Source organism: Saccopteryx bilineata, chromosome 1 (genome assembly GCF_036850765.1).
Source record: "Saccopteryx bilineata isolate mSacBil1 chromosome 1, mSacBil1_pri_phased_curated, whole genome shotgun sequence".
Taxonomy (NCBI): domain Eukaryota; kingdom Metazoa; phylum Chordata; class Mammalia; order Chiroptera; family Emballonuridae; genus Saccopteryx; species Saccopteryx bilineata.
In genome coordinates this window covers 57,010,279-57,033,909 of record NC_089490.1, presented here as the reverse complement: position 1 = coordinate 57,033,909, position 23,631 = coordinate 57,010,279, and the positions used below count along the sequence as shown (strand labels likewise).

Here is a 23,631-nt window from a genome sequence, read left to right as displayed (position 1 = left end):
GATCATCTTGGAACATTCTGGATTAAACTGAGAAATGAGTGCCTTGACTGTAGAATTTCCTGCAGCCTAATAGACTGCCTAAATCACTGAGAAAGGGCTACACTGTGTAACATTTCGCAAGCATAATTGACATTCCTTTTAGTGGCCAGAGAACACTATTCTAGGGAATGCTGGTAGATATTATGGAAGGCAGTATTTTAAGATGAAAAGTCTAGCATGTAGGTAAGTGGCAGGTTCTGGGTGCCCACTTTCCAGGAGTTTCTTCTCCTAAGCAAGTCATACTTATGATGGCTTCATTCTTTTTGTACTGGTGAACCATAAAATCTCTTCGAAAATTCTAGGATTTTTTTTTTTTTACTATAATTTACATTGTTGGCATAAAACATATTGGGAACTATTTGCACCCTTCAACAGTTTATAAATTGGGCTTTTATAAACTGAGGCTGCCTGTATGCTAATAGATTTTCAACTCTAAATAGTAATAACACTTAGATTCTTAAAACATGAAACTGTATTTTAATCTGTTGAGGAAAGATTATTTTTCAAGTAACTAGAGCAATAAAATATTTGAAAACATCAATAAATTTAAGTCAAAATAAAGGCATTATGGGGTCGTGCCCTAATTTTAGTTGGTTGTATCTGAAAATGCTTCTCAAGGATTATGAAGACCTAAATTTGATGAACACTTTGTAAACCTTTTTTATTAATAGTATACTCTCTCCTGTACTAGACTATAAAAACTTTAAATTAGAACTGTTTATTTACATTATTATCATATATTTCATTTTATGGCATCAAAGAAGACATCTATATTCACTAGAAACCACTAGTCAAAGGCATTGTAATAATCTAGCAAATAAATGTCACCTGGACATCAAAGTTTTAATGTCTTAAAATACATAATAAAATTTTTTGTTTTGATTTTTACATCTGTTCATTCCGAAGGATACATGAAACATGCTTCTCAGAGCCCTTATACAATGAGAATCTTATTACCTTCTGGGTCCTAATGGGCCTGACGGCATCAACACGGTATCACTTGCATGTAACTCACATGAAGGGGCGCTAAGAGTTGTTGTTTAGTGACTGCCAACAGTGCATGGGCCATAAAAATGCGTTTTAAAAAAATTCATGTTGTATAAGGGAGCCTTCTTCGCAATTTAACTTGGTTCTTTTACTATATTTTCTTCTCTTTTTTATTCCTTTAATTTCTACTATTTTAAAAACTGCACCCAAGATGCCTTTGCAGCTTCTCCTGGGGAGGCCCCTGCAGCATCCGAAGGGGCTGCCGCGCCCGCTGCCCCAACCCCTGTAGCCGCAGCACTTGATGCATGTTCAGGAAATGGTGGGTTTCAAGTCACGAGCCCGTCTGTTGTTTTTCTGTCCTCATTTGAAACTCCCGTAGCTAGATGGGGCCATATGTTTTTCTGATTTTAATTTCTCCTGAGTATAAAGTATTATTCATCGTAACTGAATAAATAATGCTGGCACTTAAAACATTAAGATAAGGAAGTGCATACTGATCAAAATTGACAATTTCTCAAGATTGACAATTTTTGTGAGTGCAAGTATGCTCTCTTAATGTTTTTTATTCTCAACGCTCTGTTGTAACTCTTGTAACACGGAGTTCAACTAGATAAGGCATGTTTTAATGAATTTTCAAAGCTACCAGATTGGCCAGAGTCAGTAAGCATGTGAAGAGTAACAGTTTCTGATGCTAGACTGTAGGCTAATCTTACAGTACTTTTGAAGTGTTTCAGTTTCTTAACTTGTGAGACCTGCTAAGTGTTCTTTATTTTTTTTCTTTAGAAAAACATCCTAATCACTGACCCCTGCTAATAGGATAGTAGTTCAGTCCAAGCAGCCTAATGCCCAGTGTCTAACTATCTGTGTCAGGTGTCTCTGACCCATAGTTGTGATGCCAGTCTCTGTCTCTGTCCTTACTGATGCTGTATGTGTCTTCAATTTCCTCTCCAAAAGACCCCTTTGCCCCGTCTGAAGGTAGTGCAGAGGCTGCACCCGAGCTGGACCTCTTTGCAATGAAGCCACCCGAGACCAGTGTTCCTGTAGTTACCCCTACAGCTAGCACAGCCCCTCCGGTTCCCGCCACTGCTCCTTCTCCTGCTCCTGCCGTTGCAGCTGCCACTGCTGCCACTACTACTGCTGCCGCCGCTGCCGCCACCACAGCCACCACCTCCGCCACCGCCGCCACCACTGCTCCTCCTGCTCTAGATATCTTTGGTGGTAATTTTTTGTTGTTGTTGTTGTTGAACTCTTTGCCTCCAGTGGATTGAATGCAAAATGCTGAACCCACAACTCTTACTGCATGAATACTGTGTAACTAAATGGTTCTCCAGAAACCATTTGCTGTTATTTCAGAATTCTCCCGAGTACTAATGCAGAAGTGGAAAGTGATCTTGTTTCAGGCTGGTTTGCCAAGCTGAGTAAAGGCATGTGTGTTCTTGGTCTTAGATTTATTTGAGTCTGCTCCTGAAGTTGCTGTAGCGCCTAAGCCAGATGCTGCTCCTAGCATAGACCTGTTTGGTACAGGTAAAACCAAAGCCACCCTTTTCTTATGTTAGTTTTCCTAGATGTTTTTGTGATTAAGCTCTTTGTAACTCACCTGTGATAATGCATTTGTTAGATGTTTGACTTTGATTTCAGCTTTCTACTTACTTCTGCTTGGTTTTGGTTTGTTTCACTTTTGGAAGATGCTTTCTCCTCTCCACCACAAGGGGCCTCTCCTGTGCCTGAGAGTTCTCTCACTGCTGACCTCTTATCCGGTGAGTCCTTTTGCCAACGTCAAGCCTTCAGAGATGTCTTGTGGGGGTTATGTGTGAAGAGATCGATATAAAAATGTACAGGTTTGTCTTGAGTTCTTTTCAACTCAAAAATCACTTTTTCAAATCTCATTCTTTGGCCCATCACCAACTGATGATGGTTAGTATCATATTTCAAATCTAACGCGATGAAAAGGCAAAACTATTTTTCACCCTAAAACCTTGGACCTCAAGAAGTGAAATTTTATTTTCTTCTGGAAAGTGTGTATTTCAAAATCCATTTGCTTTTCTGTAACTGTTAAGACTATCTAAAATCTCATTACCTGCTGTTAAACATGAAATTGCAAGAAGCCACTTGTCCAAGCTGACGGTTTCCTTTTCCTTTGGGTGATGGACCCTTTCTCCTGCAGTGGACACATTTGCATCACCGTCTCCTGCAACCACTGCCTCTCCAGCAAAGGTGGATTCTTCAGGGGTGATAGACCTTTTTGGGGGTGCGTATCTCTCCTCCTTCCACACTTACAGAATCTTGTTTTTTTTCTTCAGAATAGTTTGTTGATCTTCTATTTTATTATTATTTTTTGACCATGTGAAGTCATTTTCATCTTTTAAATGTAAACTTACCTTTTTAAGATCTTTTACCATTTCTTCACCATCATCATCTCCATCCTCATCAGTTCACCGTAATTTTCCGTGCATGGCCTGAGAACTCCAGATCATTGTGTTTTTAACTTTTTGTTCATCCTCATGTACAGTCGGCTCATTGGAATTTCCTTCTGTTGTTCTTCCCTGGTGATCCTGATCTGTTGGCTGAATCAATATTTCTAAGTTCTTAAAGGCAATATAAAAATGAACTAAATTCGGAGTTGAAAAGCCAGTCAAAGCTGAAAGCATAAGCTCTAGATGCCATACATTATTCTGTGGGGTTTACTTATATTGAGTTCAATGCTTTAAAATCCTCCTGGAGAATTGGAAGACGTTTCACTGATATGAACGTTATTTTCCTCTTCTGTAAGCAGGAAATTTACAAGGAAAATAGGATTGAAGTGGTTTCTTCATGGCTAAAATACCATCCTTGGCAAGCTGACCCCACACTGATTACTCTGTGTGCCATGATGAGTGGGGCACCTGAGGGGTACAAGGATGTCACAATCTCTGACATTCAGAAGCTTAAACATTGTGGCAAATGTATACAGAAACTTGATATATGGGTACAAGAGGGCTGCTGCTACTGCTTGGATTAAGCTTGTTTTTAAAAACTCTTTTAAGTTTAATAGAGTTCTAAACGGGAAAATTTTATTTTATATTTGGGCAAAATTCTTAACACTTTGCTCCTATTTTGAAAGATAACAGAATTTAGTCCATACATTTTATTCTTACTTATACTTACAAAGGTGTTAATTCTTAAATATTGTAGAACTCTTTTTTTTGAGAGAGAATAAACTGATCAGAGCATAATTTGATTCACTCCATCATTTCACATATTTATTGGTGACTAACTCACCATACAAAGCTCCATATCTGTGCATTTATCTACAGAACACTTAAATTATTTGTTGTGCTTACCATTTACACTCTTTTACTTTTTTGCTGCATAATGGATAATGGGTAGATGCATTTGGAACTAGTGCTTCTGAACCCCAACCTGCACCTCAGGCTGCTTCTAGTTCATCAGCATCGGCAGACCTACTAGCTGGTAATTAAATTAAAATAAAATGGTATTTTGTGGAAGTTAAGTGTTGATATATTTTTATGAGTAACAGATAGTGTATAAAGTTTAAGGTGCATGTTTTCTTTCCCTTTTGAGACATGAAATTGAAAAACAAGACATTATATAATAGAAGGTTGATCATTTCGCAGGATTTTATGAAATTAATCTTAAAATCACATTTGTATGCAAGCCACCCCGTGGCCCCATGGATGCTTCTAATCTGCCTTACTTATAGTTAACACATTTCTTTTTGTTTACTAAAGAGGGAATATTTTTATGTTTGACAATTGATTATATGTAAATCACACTATGATTTCTACCATTGGGTTGAAGCCACTGTCAATTTTTTAACATGCTGATCATTTTTCTATCTGAAAACCCCTGGGGTAATCCCAGTTCATCAGGACTGTGTTGTGGAATAGGTTGGCACAAGATGCCTAGGATTATTATTTGTTGCCGAGATGGGCTAGGTAGAATAAAAGGAAACATTTCAAGGACTCAAAAACAGTAATAGCCAACTGTCAATCTTCCTTGGTGGCAGGGCAGAATGTGCTTAATGAGAGCCAGACCTAGAAATTGTGGTTTTCATAGACAAAGCACTTGCCGGTTGCAAGACTGCAGTAGTGAGTTTCAGGTTCAGGTTTTCAATCAAATTCACAGGACCTTGCTGGTTTTCCTCACTCCAACTTTACTAAGAGGGGTACCTGCCAGCAAGCACAGCAGCAGCATCACAGAGGCCTCAGACCCTCAGGTGCAACTTCCACTGTCTCTCCCAGTCACCAAAAGGGATGTGTTTTAGTCGCAGATTGACAAGGAGCTGAAAAGAATGTGGGTCCTATAAGCACAGAGAAGCCACCATGTCCAGGGTCTCTCAGCTTAAATTCTCTGCTAGCCGTGTTGCCCCTGATTTAGTGACTGGCTCTCATTTTTTAGTGTAATAAACAATTCTGACACCAGGTACACCAGGCTAAGGAACATTCATTCTTGGATTAGCAATGAGTAATGGCCTCATTAACTTTCAAAGTTGTAGGACATTTGACATGAGGTCAAACATTTCCTCAAGAGGCTGGCGGGGATTATCACAACCCCACTCTTGACCTTTCCATCCATCAATAATTCAGATCAGTTAATAATCTTTACCAGGAGCAATGGCCTTCTTGTGTCTTTCCTGCATACATGACACTCCTACTTGCCAAATCCACTTCATACCAGTGACTGCCTTCTGGCATTTTTCTGAATGATGAAGATTCATGATTCCACTGGGTACTTTGGAAGTTTCAGATATTATTAAGAGGCAATGCATTTAACACAAATCACAAATGGTTGCTTGGCAGAAAAAAAAATACTAACTTATCTGGCTTTTCTCCTGGTCTAGATATTCTTCATAGCAGCTTCAAATTGGTCACAGAAACTTTCAAGCTCTCACTGAACCAGTACACTTAATTCAGAATTTTAAGTGTAGCAATAAGATTTTAACAGGCTGCAGAAGTGGCATAGTTTTAAATGGCTCTTTGGGGGAAATGATCTTGTCAATTTGAAAATGAGATTACCAATGAAAATCTTTTGCTTTGAAGCTATAATTAAGATTGAAATGGTATGTAAGATAAAATGTTCTGGCTTTTTGCAGAATTCCAAGAAGTCTCTTTCTCTCTGGGTATTCTCCCAAAGTCATTGAGATTACTGGTAGATGCAGATATTACCCATATTTCAGAGGGAGTTTGTCTGAAAACCCAAGAATTAAGTTCACAACATATAAAAGAGAAATATTATTTCACACAGTGAAGAGTAAAGCTCTCGAACTTCTCTCAATATATACCAGCTGAAAATAGAAATGTTTGAAAGAGACAGATTCCTGGATGTTGGATGTAAAAATGGATTATTAAGGGAGATAAATTAGGTGTGTTGAAGGATATGCCTAAATTCTGAGGTTGATGTCAAGCAGGAAAACATAATCTTCCATAACAGACTCACTTGTGAGCTTACTGAACCACAAGTCTGTGCTAATAGAAGAATATGGAGCAGCCTTATGAAGTCCTTTGTAGTTTTACATTCTCTGTTAAACAAATGACACAAATTAGTATTTTTCAGAGCCATGGAAGTGCCTGAATGGATTTAAAATATAAGAATGTTCAGTGTTGAATTAACAAATAACAGTTTCACTGAATGGGAAGATCTACAGAGAACCAATACTTTTATCTTCTTTTGGTCTGGGAAACAGTCTGAAAGTGTCAGACAAAAAGTTCTCAGGCTATTATTCCTAGAAATATTGACTATCTCAGATTGATTTTCATAAACAGAATGTGTTAACAACTGATTGTACCACTGAGAATAATTGGAATGACATCATCTTTAACATAATGGAGCAAATGTGAGTGTGAGAAGAATATGTATGGGAAGGTGTTTATCTACCAATGGTTTTATTTTTTATTTGTTTAAAATATATTTAAGGCCCTGGCCAGGTGGCTCAGTGCATAAAGCATCATCTCAGCACCCAAGGATGTGGGTTCAATCCCAGTAAGGGCACATACAAGAAGCAATCAATGAGTACACAGTTAAATAGAATAACTAAGTGGAACAAGGAGTTGATGCTTCTCTCTCTCTCTCTCTCTCTCTCTTACACACACACACACACACCAAATCAGTGGGAAAATAAGAGAGAGATGGAGAGAGAAGCATCAATTTTATTGATCTGTGCATTCATTGGCTGACTTTTGTATGACCCCTGACCAGGATTGAACCTGCAACTTTAATGCATCAGGATGACTCTCCAACCAACCAAGCCACCACTACCAACTGTTTTATCAATTTTGATATCTGTATTAATAAAATTTTGTTAAGTGTGTAGGCTGTTCCATTTTAAATTCTTTTATTATTCTTTTTTAAACAAACAGCCCCAGAGATAGGGGACCAGGGGAGGGGGGAGGGGAAGTGAGGTCCCAGCCCCACAACCCCTAGGCTGTTCCATTTTAGAAATGTACATTTGTAAGAGTAAGCATCTGTGATAAAAGGCAGTGAGTCTGTAGTTGGTTGAGCACCTGAAGATAGTTGGCAATTCAGCTACAGTGTAGGATAGTTCAGATATGCCTGCAGAACATCCAGAAGCCTGCTGATTCTACCTTTCAGTTCCAGAGAATACCTTTCTTAATATAATTTAGAACCATGTAGAAAGAAAGATTAGTAGTTTTGGTTTTTTTATTATTTACCACTATTCCTGGGCTCTAAGACTTTTCACTTAACAGGAGGAGTTCCTCAAAAATTCTCTATTAATGTCTATAATTTTCTTGGTTAGTTCTTCATTAAAAGTATAGCGATAGAATTTTTATTTCAGATAATCAGTTGGTTATTTTTACATCACTTTATAGCTTTTTAATTAGGCTTATGAGGACACCTACTTCATAAGAACTGGGCATAGTGGAGGAAAGCCATCTTTCCAGATCTTTGCCAGATTTATAAACCTATAGGAAATGTGTAAGCCTGGCGTTACTCCTGGCTGTGGGAAGAGGCTATGTAGTGTTATGGTAAAGAACCAGGATCTGGAAGATTCTTGTGTGGAATCCTGGCCCTGCATTTGCCATGATTTGATCTTGGACAAATTATTTAACCCCTCTGTCCTCAGTTCCCTCATCTGTGGAACTTACTGGTGTTGGTGTTAGGATTAAATGAGCTAATGTATGTTTTAGGGTGAATGATATAATATTGTTTTTGTTGGACCAAAATGGCCAAATATTGGCAATTCATGTGTTCATGTGGTTCAACCTAATGAAATGCTTAGAGTAGTGCCCAGTACTTGGTGTGAACCTCATGTCTTAGAGAAGGCACTATTGGTTTTTCATTGCATAGTGTTGTTTATTTTCATTGCATAGTATTGTTTATTTACATAGGGATGTGAGCTACTTAGCTTATGAAATTCAGTAGCATTAAGCAGATGAGGCCTGTGTAAATGCACACATTTTCTCATTCAAGTAGTGAATATCCTTTCTTCCAGTCATGGGAAGATAGGATTGAATCAGATGATCCTAAGGCCTTTCCCAACACGAATATAATGTCATTGTAGAATAGATTGTCTTTTCTTGGCCCAGTTTTAAGAAACAGAGAATCAAGTACAGTTGTCTCCACATTCACCTGTAACAAGGAGAACCACACCATAGAACAACTGCCTAAATTAACCACAGCTATAGTCTCACCTTGAGGTATGGGATGTTTCAAAAAACGTCAGTATATTGACACAATAAATTATAAAATTTAATTGAAAAATTTTTTAAATCTGTATAACAGGACCGCCAATCTCCCTAAAACAAAATAGTCACATCCACAAAAGTTATTACTGTTAGCCCATCTTCATACTGGTTCTTAAAGATAAAAGGAATGTCTTTTCTGCAGTTAAGAAAGTTACATGAAGCCCTGGCCGGTTGGCTCAGTGGTAGAGCGTCTGCCTGGTGTCCAGGAGTCCCCGGTTCGATTCCCAGCCAGGGCACACAGGAGAAGTGCCCATCTACTTCTCCACCCCTCCCCCTCTCCTTCCTCTCTGTCTCTCTCTTCCCCTCCTGCAGCTGAGGCTCCATTGGAGCAAAGTTGGCCCGGGCGCTAAGGATGGCTCCATGGCCTCTGCCTCAAGCGCTAGAATGGCTCTGGTTGCAACAGAGCAACGCCTCAGATGGGCAGAGCATTGCCCCCTGGTGGGCATGCCGGGTGGATCCCAGTCAGGCGCATGTGGGAGTCTGTCTGACTGCCTCCCCATTTCCAACTTCAGAAAAATACAAAAAAAAAATTTTAAGAAAGTTACATGATGCTTATATTACTCAAATGATAAAAATCACTTAAAGTGGCCACCATGAACTTTAAAGACCATCTTCTAAAAGGTAACGGTTTTCCAAATTACAATTTTTTTAATACATATACAAGAATTTAAGCACAAATCAATAGCAGTTTTCAAGAGGAACACGACTTGAACATTATGGCCTTCTTTAGAAAATGATGAGCAGAGGGTATTAATGGAAGCCATTTTCAAACTTTTAAATTGATTTTATGTAGTATAAGGTTAAGGATTTTTTGAAGCAATCCTGATGTCTTTTGTAAGCCATTTCTGAGGAAGAGAAAATATAGTTAGATTAGAAAGGAATATATATACCCAAACTGAGTATATAAAGACTTCTAGTAGTAATAAATTCTTTGATAATGGTACATCATTTTGTACCTATTAAGAAATCACTTCCTTCACAGGTTGTGAATTTTTGTACAGAAGCAATATAGATGAGCTCTACTTCTGCTTCTGTCCGTTGATGGAAATGATTTGCTCCCAGCAGTCAAAAGATAAAATATTTAATGTGATGCTTGCTTATGTCATGATAGTCTGATTTCTCCTCACCTTTTATATTCAGAAGTTTCTTTCATTCAATAAACATTATTTCAGCATTTTAGGCATTGTCTATTAGTGGAAAAGACTAGAAAAGAAGACACAGTTGCTGACACCAAAGACCATCTCTGGGGTGGGTGGAGGTTTGAGGGTGAGATTAAAGAATGGTGATGGGGCTTGGGTGGAGAAATGTACCAGGTGCTGAGCACACAGAGGCAGAGCACATATCTCAGTAGTACTTGGCATGGGCGGGTGGGGGCAGTTGTCACCAATAGCAATATAGGGCAAGGAAGCCCTCCCCAAGCAGGCATCTGACTCACTATGATGGTGCAATAAGCAGCAACCTAGTTTTCTGGGACAGGAGCCAGAGATAGAAGAGCTTGATTGCTTGTACAAAGGAATCTGCACTCTATAAGTCTGAAAGTTATGGGAATCCAGTGAAGGGTTTTAGGCAAGTAACTATGTCAACATTTTCCACTCAGAAAAATCACTCTGGCTGCACTACAGAGACCAGATTAGAGGAAGTTCAAACTAGAAGCCCCCTGGGTGACTTTATGAATCCTGACAGCAGTGTTAGGAGATCCTAAACTTGGCAGTAGCAACAATGGGACTAGAACATATGTGAAAGATACTAAGAAGGATTTGGTGGCAGAGTGCACACATATTTTTCCGATTTGCATTTTATTATATTGATTCAATGTATACAACTCAGCATTTTCTAACTACCTGATATTGTGATTTGAAGAAACAAGATTTAAACATGATAAAAATAATTACCTGAATTTTAACCCTAGCGAGATCTTCTTAGCTGTATGTACTACAGTATAATAATAGATTTGGTTGCCATAGGTTCTCTTAACAAAGGTATGAATTTTTGTGTGCTATCTCATTTCTAATAAACTTAAATCTCTTGTTAATACATGACAGATATCAAGGTACTTGAAAAACTTTTAAAAAAACTAACTTCCCAAGTGTCATTGACTTCTCTGATCTACATGCATTCAATCCTTTTCGGTCTTCTGTAGCTTTTTCTGACTCTCTTTTTATGGCCTTTACCCATGTTTAGTTGTTTCGGCTTATATTTTTCTGGAACCACTTTTTTCTAGGATTTGGAGGTTCTTTCATGGCCCCTTCTCCATCACCAGTGACTCCAGCTCAGAATAACCTGCTGCAGCCCAATTTTGAGGCAGCTTTTGGAACAACACCTTCAACTACAAGCAGCAGCTCCTTTGATCCATCAGGTGAGGCAGTTGTTTTCAAACATCCTTTTCATTTGTTCTAATTATGAAATAAGCCATCTAAGGTTAGTATGATATCAAGAAATGTATACACAATATTGAGTGAGACCTGGCTTTAAAACTGTTCAATAAATCTCTCACTCAGTAATTTAAGTAAATATTTTCAGTACATTTCGGTAGTTTTAAGAATAACCTTTAATCCCTTTCTGTGTTTCTGTTTTTAATTTCTAGCAGAAATCTAACTTAACACGCACACCATCTGTTTGCATGAGCTTCCATGCACCCGGTTTAGAGGTGGTTAAGGGAAATCAAGTACTTCCTACTAAATCTTTGTACAGTATCTGAATGTGTGGACACACCCCTTGCTGTTGCTTACACCCTCCAAAGCTTGCATGGCCCTCGGTTTTATGAAGTTGAGAAAGAAATAGTATTCTTTGCCTGCCTTTAACCTTTCATCCTGCTGTCATTTTATTTGTATTCTCTTCCATTCTATTCTTCCCATGCTGGGTCCTTACTACAAATTTTCAATTGGTGAGTTTTTGGTAATTGTGTTTCAGAAACACCCTAAATATATCCCCTGCCTGACAATTTGGTTGCTTCTCTTGCCAGTGCCTAGTTGAATGCTGTTCTTTTTCAATTTAGAATCATTATGTAGTAGTATGTATGGTAAATATGCATAGTTTTATGATAAAAATTAACAACTACAAAATTGTTGACATGCATATTAGCAATAATTTATGCAAATCCTATGTGTCTGCATTTTAAATGGTCTTTCTGTATTCTAGGGACTAGACAAATAGTAATTAGTTACATGATAATCAAGAACCATTAATAATGGCATGATTTCTATTACCGAAATAGTGTCTACTTTATATATGCCCCTATAGTTAGAACCAAAAGTGATTGCTATACTGAGAGAAAAAATTAACATCCTTATATGATTACCTGTTTTTCAGATACTTATTACTAGGTACTGACCATTAAAACAGGTTTGATTTTAACACGATTTTATAGGAAACTAGGAGATTCAAGCTTCTTTTTCAATTAAGAATTGTTTTAAAAGGAGGCATTATAGGATTTTAGAGTAAAGTATTTAGGCTTTGATAACTCACTACCATTTTTAATAAAAAGTGTTTTAGTGATAGCTTCAAATGGGTAACCGTGGCTACCACTTACTGAAATGCCTATATAAAGCAAACATTATGATAAAAAGATGACATATATTATCTAATTTAATCTTCACAACAAAGCCATGTAGTAGTGGTACTCCCCCTTTTACAATGAGGAAACTGGAAGCTCAGACAGTAACTTTCTCAAAGAGACACAGCTAGCGAGGCATATAGTGAATTTGAGCTCAATTCTGACTCCAAATTCTGTGCTCTTTCCTGTACATTTACAGATTTTTCCCCCATCTTTGTTCATGTTCATTAGTATTTCCATACTTTGTAAGGAGACATATGTAGAGATGTTCTTTTTTGGTGTTATAGTCATGATAAGTGAGAATTATAAGACTTTTTGTATAAGATTAAACAACAAGTTAAAAAACTTGTTGCCATAGTTTTTAAACACAGTTTCCCTTTAATTTTCCATATAGTCTATTTTTTAAAAATATATTCTGATCCTGGTCTATTTGATTTCCAGTGTTTGATGGTCTAGGTGATCTTCTGATGCCAACCATGGCACCAGCTGGGCAGCCTGCACCCATCTCGATGGTACCTCCCAGTCCTGCAATGGCAGCAAGCAAAGCCCTTGGGAGCGATCTTGACTCATCTCTTGCCAGCTTAGTAGGCAGTGAGTAATATAGTTTCATGTAACTGAATCATGTGTGTGTATTTCCCCCTGTCTTTTTATATGTATTGTTTCACTTGTGGGTGAGTGTATTAAGGAGTGGGCAGAAATTCTTAGTGCTTTACCAGGTACAGTTCCTTGAAAGATAAGCAGTCACTATGCCATAGTCTCATAAGCAGTCCCCATGCCAGTTTTAATCTGAATTACCAAAGCTATAGTTAGAGAGCAATACAAGTATGAAGTCATGTGCTTGTGTACAACAAGTACTTATTTTTCATTTCATTTAGCAAAGAAAACACAGAGTTACTTAAATGTAGTATATTTATTAATTGGGCATCCACATGAGTTTCAGTTATTGATTCAACATATACTATTTATTGAGTATCAGGTATTCTTCAGGCTCTAGAGATAAAATTAGTGAACAAAATAAGTTAAAAATTCTGGTTGTTTTTTTTTTTAATTTTATTTATTTATTCATTTTAGAGAGGATGGGGGGAGATAGAGAGAGAGAGAAAGAAAGGGGAGGAGCAGGAAGCATCAACTCCCATATGTGCCTTGACCAGGCAAGCCAGGGTTTTGAACCGGCAACCTCAGTGTTTCCAGGTTTATGCTTTATCCACTGCGCCACCACAGGTCAGGCAAAAAATTCTGGTTTTTATAGTGCTATAAAACACAAAGATAAACATTAAACATTTTCAAGTAAATCTATGGTGTGTTAGGTCATAATGCCATGGAGAAAAAAACAAAACAAGCAAAGAGACCTCACTGAGAAGGTAAGATTTGAGCAAAGATTTGAAGGTGAAAGAATGAACCATATGGTTATCTGAAGGATAACATTTGCAGGCTAAGGAGATAGCCAATGCAAAGGCACTGAGGCAGAATATTGCCTGACATAGTCAAGGAACATCAAGGAGACTAGTGGCTGGAGCTAGGTAAGTGAAGGAGCGATTCCTAGGTGGTGAGGGCAGCTATGATAAAGACTTGCCTTTTATTTCAACTCAGAATTTGATTTTTTAATGAAGGTGAGTAGGTTTAGCATTGCAGATACCTTTATTTTACTCCAGCTATATCCAAAGTTTAGCATAATATTTAGACAGAATGTTTCCTATGCATTACCCTGTGGGCATACATTTGTATTCCACATCCTTATTCCAGCATCCCTGACAGTACTTTGGTGATACCAATGGAGAGGTTATCAGAGTATTTTTTCCTACTCTAAAGTATTACTTCTCCTATGGATAGTCTGCAGTGGTAACTGCTTTCTCTGGACACTGTAATGTATCACCCAGACCATTCTTCAGAAATAGAGGGGTTGTTTTTTTTTTGTATTTTTCTGAAGCTGGAAACGGGGAGAGACAATCAGACAGATTCCCGCATGTGCCCTACTGGGATCCACCTGGCACGCCCACCAGGGGCGATGCTCTGCCCACCAGGGGGCGATGCTCTGCCCCTCTGGGGCATCGCTCTGTCGTAACCAGAGCCACTCTAGCGCCTGGGGCAGAGGCCAAGGAGCCATCCCCAGCACCCGGGCCATCTTTGCTCCAATGGAGCCTTGGCTGTGGGAGGGGAAGAGAGAGACAGAGAGGAAGGAGAGGGGGAGGGGTGGAGAAGCAGATGGGCGCTTCTCCTGTGTGCCCTGGCCAGGAATCGAACCCGGGACTTCTGCACGCCAGGCCGACGCTCTACCACTGAGCCAACCGGCCAGTGCCAGAAATAGAGGATTTTTACTCAGCACACAGCCCTCAGATGCCAACCACCTTGAGAATTATCTCAGCTGAAGAAAGCTAAGGAACAGCCAAACAATCTTGATAAAGAAGAACAAAATTGAAGAAGGACACTTTGTGTGTTTGTTTGTTTTATTCAATGAGAGAAGGGGAGTCAGAGACAGACTCCCACATGCTCCCAGACCAGGATTTACCCAGCAAGCCCACTGTGGGTAATGTTCTGCTCATGTAAGTTATTGCTCGGTTGCTCAGCAACCAAGCTCTTAGCACCTGAGGCAGAGGCCATGGAGCCATCATCCTCAGGGCCCAGGGCCAACTTTCTCCAATTAAGCTATGGCTGCAGGAAGGGAAGAGAGAGAGAGAGAGAAGTGAGAAGGGGAAGGTTGGAGAAGCAAATGTGTGCTGCTTCTGTGCGCCATGACTGAAAATCCAACCTGGGTCATCCACATACTGGGCTGACACTCTACTACTGATCCAACCAGCCAGAACCAGAAAGATACTTTTTAACATCAAAACTTCTGACCTTGGCCAGTTGGCTCGGTGGTAGAGTATTGGCCCAGCATGTGGATGTCCTGGGTTTGATTCTTGGTCAGGGCACACAGGAGAAGCACCCATCTGCTTCTCTACCCCTCCCTCTTCCCCTTCTCTTTCTTCCTCTCTCCTCCTCTCCAGCAGCTATGGCTCAATTGGTTAGAGTTTATTGGCCCCCAGTGCTAAGGATAGCTCTGTGGAGCCTCCACCTCAGGTGCTAAAAATAGCTTGGTTGTGAGCATGGACCCATATGGGAAGAGCATTGGCTCCAGATGGGGGTTGCTGGGTGGATCTCAGTCGGGGTGCATTCAGGAGTCTGTCTCTCGATCTCTCCTCTTCTCATTTGGAAAAGAAAAAAAACTTCCACAAACCTATAGTAATCAGGACAGATAGTACTGGTGTAAAGATAAAAAAATAGACCAATAGAAAAGAATGAAGAGTCCAGAAATAAACCTTGCATACATTGTTAAACAGTTTCTATGGGGCTTGCAGGACCATTCAGAGTGGGAAAAGACATTTTTTTAAAACATTAGATAAGTCAACTGGATAGCCACAGGCAAAAGACTGAAATTGGGCCTCTTCCTTGTACCATCCACAAAATCAATTTAAAATGAATCAAAGATCTAAATATAAAAGATTAAAGTATAAAACTCTTAGAAAAAGTACCTAGGTATACATCTTCATGACCTGGGATTATGCAGTTACTTCTTAGATATAATACCAAATATATACTCAATTAAAAAATTAATAAGAATTCATCAACATTAAAAAAATTTGAGCCTGTCTGACCAGGTGGTGGTGCAGTAGATAGAGTGTTGGCCTGGGACACAGAGGACCCAGGTTCAAAAGCTTGAGGTCGCTGGCTTGAGCACGAGGTTGCTGACTTGAGCGTGGAATCATAGACAGGACCCCATGGTCGCTGGCTTGAGCCCAAAGGTCGCTGGATTAAAGCCCAAGGTCTCTGGCTTGATCCCAAAGTCACTCGTTTGAGCAAAGGTTCACTTGCTCTGCTGTAGCCCCTGGTCAAGGCACATATGAGAATGCAGTTAATGAACAACTAAGGCGTCGCAACAAAGAATTGATGCTTCTCATCTCTCTCCCTTCCTGCCTGTCTTTCCTCTCTTTCTCTCTCTCTGTCTCTATCACAAAACAAAACATAAAAGCTTTTGTTATGAATGATGCATCAAGAAAGTAAAAAACCAACACACAGAATGAAAGAAAATATTTCTCAATCATATATCTCAGATGAGACTTGTATCCATAATATTAAAGAACTGTTACAATTCAATAATTAAAAAGACAACTAAATTAATTTAAAAATTGGCAAAAGATTTGAATGAACATTTCCCAAAAAAGATATACAAGTAGTCCACAAATACATGAAAAGATGTTGAACGTCATTGGCCATTGGGGAAGTGCGAATTGAAACCAGAGGGACAGACCACTTCACACTAGAAACACTAGAATCAAAACGAGAGTAACATGTATTAGTTAGGATGTAGGGAGATTAGAACTCTCAACCATTGCTAGGGCTGGGGGGAAGTAAACCAACGCAGCTACTTTGAAAACAGTCTCGTAGTTCTTTAAAGGTTAAACATTGAATTACCATATGACCCAGCAATTCCACTCCTAGGTGTATATCCAAGAGAATTGAAAGCATGTTTCTACATGTCTTATACATAAATATTTATAGCAACAATTTTTATAATAGCCAAAAGTAGAAACAACTTAAATATCATCAACTAAAGAATGGATAAGCCAAATGTGGTAGATCCATAAAATAATTACTTAGCCATAATAGGAAATAAAATAATGATTCATGCTATAACATAAATAAATCTTAAAAATATTTTGCTAAGTGAAAGAAACCAAACATACAATAAAAATACATAGTATATGATTCCATTTATATGAAATATTCAGAACAGGGAAATCTTTAGAAAAAGAAAAGATTATGGTGGTCAGGATTTGGGGCAAGAGAGTTTGGGATTCTTCTTTGGGTGATGAACATGTTTTGGAATTAGAGTGTGGTGATGATTTCACAACCTTGCTAACATATTTTGAACTGAAATTTACTCTTTAAAACTATGAATTTTATGTTAATTATATATCAGTTTTTTAGTGATGTCATTTCACTATACATTCATTAGAATGACTAAATTTTTTAAAAGAAAAAAAAACTAACAATATTATATAGTTACCAGATGTGGAGCAACTGGAATTCTTACACTTTGCTGGTGGAAATACACAATGGGGAAGCTGTTGGAGAAACTAGTAAAGCACTTTCTTATAGTTAAACCTATACTTATAGGACTCAGCCAACCCAGTTCTAAGTTCCTAGAGAAATGAAAGTATATGTTCACACAAAAATTTATACATGTATCTTTTTAGCAGCATTATTCAAAACTGCCAGAAACAATCCAAATGTACTTCATTGGGCAAATGTATAAACAAACTGTGGTAAACTCATACTACAGAATACTACTTAGAAATAAAAAGGAACATACTATTGATATACCCAGCAGCATGGATGAATCTCAAATACATTATGCTAAGTCAGAGAAGCCAAACAAAAATAAATTATATGCTATATTATTACATTTATATGATTTTGGTGTTTTTTTTTTAAGGCAGAACTATAGGGATCAAGAACATATCAATGATTGCTACGGTTAGGAGTAAGGGGAAGTTTTGATTACAAAGGGCAGCAAGAAAAAATACTTTTGAGTAATTAAATTGCTGTGTATCCTGATTATAGAGATAATTACATGAGCCCTGTTGGGCAAATAAGTTTGTAAAATGTGATATATACATTTGCTCACTTTTATTGTTAAAAATGGCCACTGCCCAGGTATGTGATCTGTGAAACTGCTAATTACCTTCCTGCTTGGGAAGAGCCATTGTTATGCTAATGTTTGCTGGAGGAGGGGTTTCATGCCACAAAGTTTTAAGAAGAAGAAAGGAGATAGAAGGGGAGAAGGAGAAAGCCAAGATGGAGGAGAAGGAGAGAGAATCCAGTTTTGCAGAGTAAGAAGCCATGTTTGCAGATGGGGAACCAGAGGTGACTAAGGCTGGTGGGGGGTCTTTGATTCTAGGAAAAACCAGAAAAGATTCTCCTGGTTGTGGAACCAAAGAATGTGTGAGTGAGTTTTGGAGCCCTCTGTATGTTTTCACTCGCCAGCCAGGGCGAGGCTAGAATAAAGGAATGGCCCACCAGTTTTCGGCTCCAGTGTTTCTTAGCCATCTGCCCGAATTCAGGAGAACCTGCATTGAATGGCAGTGGCCATGTGATGGTGGTGGCCCCTGGCCTTACAAGCACTTCTAATCAAAATTATAGTAAAGCCAGTAGCCACAGCCACCATCACAGCTGCCTGGCCCATGCAGGTTCACATTGAATTTGGACAGACTGTAATGAAACAACGGAGCCAAGAACTGGTGGGCCATTACATTTAATCCTAGCTTGCACCTGGCAGGCAAGAAAATACACACAGTGGGAAGACACTTCCCTTTCCATTCAGGGCTCCAAAGCCATTGACTCATCTGTGTATTCCTAGAATCAAAGGTTTCTACCTCACCAGCCTTATTCACCTTTGTTCCCTGTCTCCTCTTTGTACAAACTCTGCTCAAACTGGCTTCTCCTTCAGCACTCCGCTATCTTGGCTGCCTCTCCTCTGCAATGCTGATAGCAGGAACTGAGTGAGCGTGAGAGCCCCTGGTCTGCTTCATTTTATAGTGTAGAAAATTAAATCCTTTAAGACAATAAGGCTTAAATAAGGAAGTCTCTGATACAAAGCCACTGAGGCATGAATGGGATTCCTCATAAGAGTGCACCACCCCACATCATGCGACAGTCAAGGGTGTGGGGAAAAGCTTAGTTTTGAAAAGATCTTAGTATTAAAAGGATGGGAAAGGCTTAGTATTAAAACTAAGTGTTAGGCTATGAGGACCCTGCCTGCCTACAGCCTGTCTCCCACACCCAATGCAAAGTATAAGGAGCAAACATATACATCATATTTATAAATTTATTTGACTAAGATGTACCAACCCCCCAAATAGCACAGTGAATTTCATTATAAGTAGATATTTGTAATTAAAATATATTCCAAAACTGAAAATAAAAATTACCTGCACACTCTCAACTGATATTTAAACTTAGTTTTTGACAGAAATGAACAAGCTGAGTGTAAAATTTATATGGAAATTGCAAGGAAACCCGAAAAACCAACACATCTTAAGTAAAAACGACCAGCTTTCGGTCGCATAATTTATTTTGTGCAATTATCCGTCCACCTTAAAGGCTGGTCCGTGAAAATATTTTCTGGCATTAAACCGGTCCGTGGCCCAAAAAAAGTTGGGGACCACTGCTCTGACATTGCTGGTGAGAAGGCAATATTGGGCAGCTGCTGTGGAAAGCAGTTTAACAGTTTCACAAAATGTTACCATTAGGCAGAGAGTGCACAATATGACAGCCTAGAAAGCTTTTCCTCAGATCTCTGCTCAGCTTTGCCCCAAGTCTTACCTTCGACATCAGTCCTTCTCTGAGCATCCTATTTAATACTGCCTCTCTCTCGCCCTCATCCTACTGCACCCCACCCTCATCTACCCCACCCACCCTCATCCTACCCACCCCACCCTCATCTACCCTACCCCACCCTCATCTACCCCACCCTACCCTCATCTACCCCACCCCACCCTCATCTACCCCACCCCACCCTAATCTACCCCACCCCACCCTCATCTACCCCACCCTACCCTCATCTACCCCACCCCACACTCATCCTACCCACCCTACCCTCATCTACCCCACCCCACCCTCATCTACCCCACCCCTCCCTCATCTACCCCACCCCTCCCTCATCCTACCCCATCTCATCCTCTCTCTACCCCACCCCACCCTCATCTACCCCACCCTCCCTCATCTACCCCACCCCTCCCTCATCCTACCCCATCTCATCCTCTCTCTACCCCACCTTACTCTCATCCTATCCCAGGTCCATTTGACCTGCACTTCCTTTTCAACTTTTCATAGGCTTCCCATTTTACCTTCTAGCAGCTGACATAATCTGCTTTTTTATTTTATATGTATTGTTTTATCATCCATTTTACCCATTAAAATGTAAATTCTTCCAGGATTGGGATTTTTTTTCTTTCACCAACATAACCCAAGTGCTTAGAACAGTGCCTAATAGGTGTAGGATGTCAATAAATATTTGCTGACGTAATAAATGAACTGAGATCAGAGTAGAATGGTTAAACCAATTGTGCCAGTGTCCCCAAGACCGCCCTCACATTCATAGATTCACTAGAAGGACTCAGGACTCATATTTGCACTCACAGCTAAGATTTATTACAGCAGTATAGTAGGTCATCAGGAAAAAGATACAGGCAGAGTATACAGGAATCCACACTCAGAATTCCTTATGCTCTCTCCTCCCCATGAGGGGAAGAGCATACACAATGCTGCAACACATGTGATGTTTTTGCCCCAAAAAGCCCTTTAGAGAGCACCCATTCCTGACCTGTGACGGCACGGTGGATAAAGCTTCAACTTGGAATGCTAAGGTCACCAGTTCAAAACCTGGGCGTAAAGCCAGTAGCTGCCATCGTGGCCATTCACATGCAGGTTCCCATTGGATTTGGACAGTCAGTAAAGAAACAGTGGAGCTAAAAACTGATGGGCTGTCATCTTTAATCCTAGCTTGCACCCGGTGGGCAAGTAAAAACACACACTGGGCTCCAAAACCAACTCACATTCAGTGCTCACAAAGCTACTGACTTATCCGAGTTTCCTAGAATCAAAGGTTTCTAGCTCACCAGACTTATTCACCTCTGTTCCCCATCTCCTTCCTTCTCCCTGCACACACTCTGCACAAACTGGCTTCTCACTCAGCACTCCACCATCTTGGCTGCTTCTCCTGGCCTCCTCCACGTGGCCTCTCTCTGCTCTCCTCTCTGCTCTCACCTCTAATGCAATCTAGAGAGAGCTCCCGGTCTGCCCCACTTTATAGTGCAGAAAACAAAACCTTTAATCCAATATATAAAATAGGGAAGTCTCTAATACAAAGTCACTTATCTGGGGCATGATGGGATTGTACTATCCCACATCAAAAAGGGTGGGAAAGGCTTAGTCCTAAAACCAAGCCCCAGGCTACAAGGATCCTGCCTGCCCACAGCACACAGAGACACACATTAATATCACCTGGGCGACGGCCTCCACGTGGGCAGCGCCATCTTTAACAAAGTGAGCATAATATATTTTATCTGCCCAACCCCAGGCTTGCCTGGTTAAGGCACTTACGAGATGTAACTACTAGGAGTTGATGCTTCCTGCCAGTCCCCTCACACCTCTCCCCATCCTCTCTCCTCTCTCTAAAAAATAAAAAATAAAAAAATTTTTAAAGAGATTCAGCACCCAGGGTTTGTATTGGATGCTGATCGTGTAGGCCATGTCTGCCTCGCATGTACCAAAGTTTCAGTGTTGCAGAAGGAAAGCAGGTGTAAAGCATAAACCACGTTGCTCGTGTAGTTTAGACACAATAAGCCACCCTTATCAATAAGAATAGTTTTATCTCATGTAGAGAACAATTTACTCGCTGGGTTCCCAGATGCCAGTCACACCTTTCTAAGAGAGCAGTCTCAAGCCTGCTGAGGAAAAGAACTGCTGTTCTTTTCTGAACAACAGTGACATTAAAATGTGATCCTTAAGTATAATGTAAAGTAAAAGAAAATGTTATATTCGTGAGTGTTTCCTAACATAGTTTCTCCTTTGTAAAACTGAATGTAGTCATTCCTAGGCAAAATATGGACTTTTTCTAGACCTCTGAGTCTTTCATCTTTTAAATGTCATATCATTTAAGCTAAGTATAGAAATTTAAATTTTTTTTCTTTTATCCATTTATAGATCTTGGGATTTCTGGCACCACATCCAAAAAGTAAGTGTTTTTTAAATTATCTGGTTTTCTTGGGACAATGTATTTGTACTTATTTGAGACTATCAAACATTGTTTTCATTAAAGTAATCATTCATTCTCAGGCTAGGTAATTTTAGAATTGGTTTTTATTTTATTCTGGGTTTTTGTTATTATTGTTATTCTACTAGAACATCCAAACTGTTGGCTCTGGCAAAGAAAAGGAGCAATCCATTTTGCTCCTCAATATTGTCACAAAGTCATATGTAGATATACTGGAGAATTGTGGTTTGAGTACTTTAATAACTTTAAGTTTGTTTTCATTACAATATTCATAGCTAAATTGATTTTTAAAAGTCTCTCACAGAGGATCCAATTTAAGAAAGGATAATAGGAGTGATATATAATGTACCCTATTTTTTAGAAACATACTTCAACATCTGAAATTGGGATCCATTTTACAATCACTGTAAAGCAGGCTGTAGTCATGATATAGTTGTGTGAAACCTCTGTTCCAGAAAATACCATCATGATGCATCTTAAATTCAACAAAGTATAGGTACATAGAATTTATGATACACTTATTTGGGATTTTTTTTATCACCGGTTAGGAATTCAGTTAAATGTTGTGGCATATTTTTCTATTAGAAGTGATAGAAAATTCCTATTATCTTTGAGGTCCAAACTCTAAATTATTATTGTCAAGTGCTTATATGCTTTCTTAAATACAATATGGTAAGACTCCTCTGTAACTTGTATTCTGTTCTTTTTATTATCACTGTAATCAAGCAGATTGCTTCTAACTCCTAAGTGAAAGTATCTCAGGAATGATACACTATTCTGTTCTGATTGGTGTGTTGTTTGTTTGTTTGTTTGTTTGTTTGTTTTGCATGTTTGATTTTAGGGGAGACCTTCAGTGGAATGCAGGAGAGAAGAAGTTGACCGGTGGAGCCAACTGGCAGCCAAAAGTGGCCCCAGCAACCTGGTCCGCGGGAGTCCCACCAAGTGCACCTTTGGTATGTAGCCCCCAGAGCCGTAGCGGGGCGGGCAGTCTGCCAGTTTCCAAGTGTGAACAGCAGAGTGGTTTTACTTAATTTTGCTACTGACGCTGTCCTTTTCAACCACATTGAAGAAATATAAGCAAGAGGCCATAGTTACCAAAATACAAATTTTATTGACTTTGTACTCGCTAAATATTATGACCTATTTTATCATTTTAATTATTTCAAAATACTATATATGCTTCCTCAAATATTAGTTCTGTATTTGTACAATTATGGAAATAATTTTTCAAAAGCATTTGATTTAATTGATCATTACCTGTCTATTATCATGTTTCTTGCCCAGATTACCTGATTGTCTTAATAAGTAATGAAAACTTTTTTTTTTTTACCAGAAAGATTGGGCAGTTTTCTGTTGTGTAAGTGAACTTCCATTTTCAAGCTCTGTTAATTCTCCTCACCATTTTTAAAATTGAAACTACTAACATCATCTTTTCTATAAAATTTTAAAAGGTTTTATTTCTATATATTAAATTTTTATTAATATATTAATACCACCATTTACTTTGTGAAATAGCATATCACTGGTAATAAAGA

The 23,631-nt window shown here is 39.1% G+C and overlaps 1 protein-coding gene across 8 annotated transcripts in view; it reads left to right on the top strand.

Annotated features, from left to right (window-relative positions):
- Positions 1-23,631, top strand: part of SNAP91 (synaptosome associated protein 91) — a 161,059-nt gene that overhangs the window by 109,826 nt on the left and 27,602 nt on the right. For 3 of the 8 annotated variants that reach the window (XM_066254193.1, XM_066254184.1, XM_066254201.1), the window contains exons 16-25: positions 1,238-1,345; positions 1,981-2,244; positions 2,473-2,550; positions 2,712-2,783; positions 3,191-3,274; positions 4,393-4,476; positions 10,951-11,085; positions 12,724-12,873; positions 22,027-22,057; positions 22,938-23,049. In XM_066254193.1, the coding sequence (XP_066110290.1) occupies positions 1,238-1,345; positions 1,981-2,244; positions 2,473-2,550; positions 2,712-2,783; positions 3,191-3,274; positions 4,393-4,476; positions 10,951-11,085; positions 12,724-12,873; positions 22,027-22,057; positions 22,938-23,049 (1,118 nt within the window). The remainder of the gene's footprint in view (positions 1-1,237; positions 1,346-1,980; positions 2,245-2,472; positions 2,551-2,711; positions 2,784-3,190; positions 3,275-4,392; positions 4,477-10,950; positions 11,086-12,723; positions 12,874-22,026; positions 22,058-22,937; positions 23,050-23,631) is intronic. The other 5 variants (XM_066254205.1, XM_066254209.1, XM_066254207.1 and 2 more) reach the window with 5 other exon arrangements.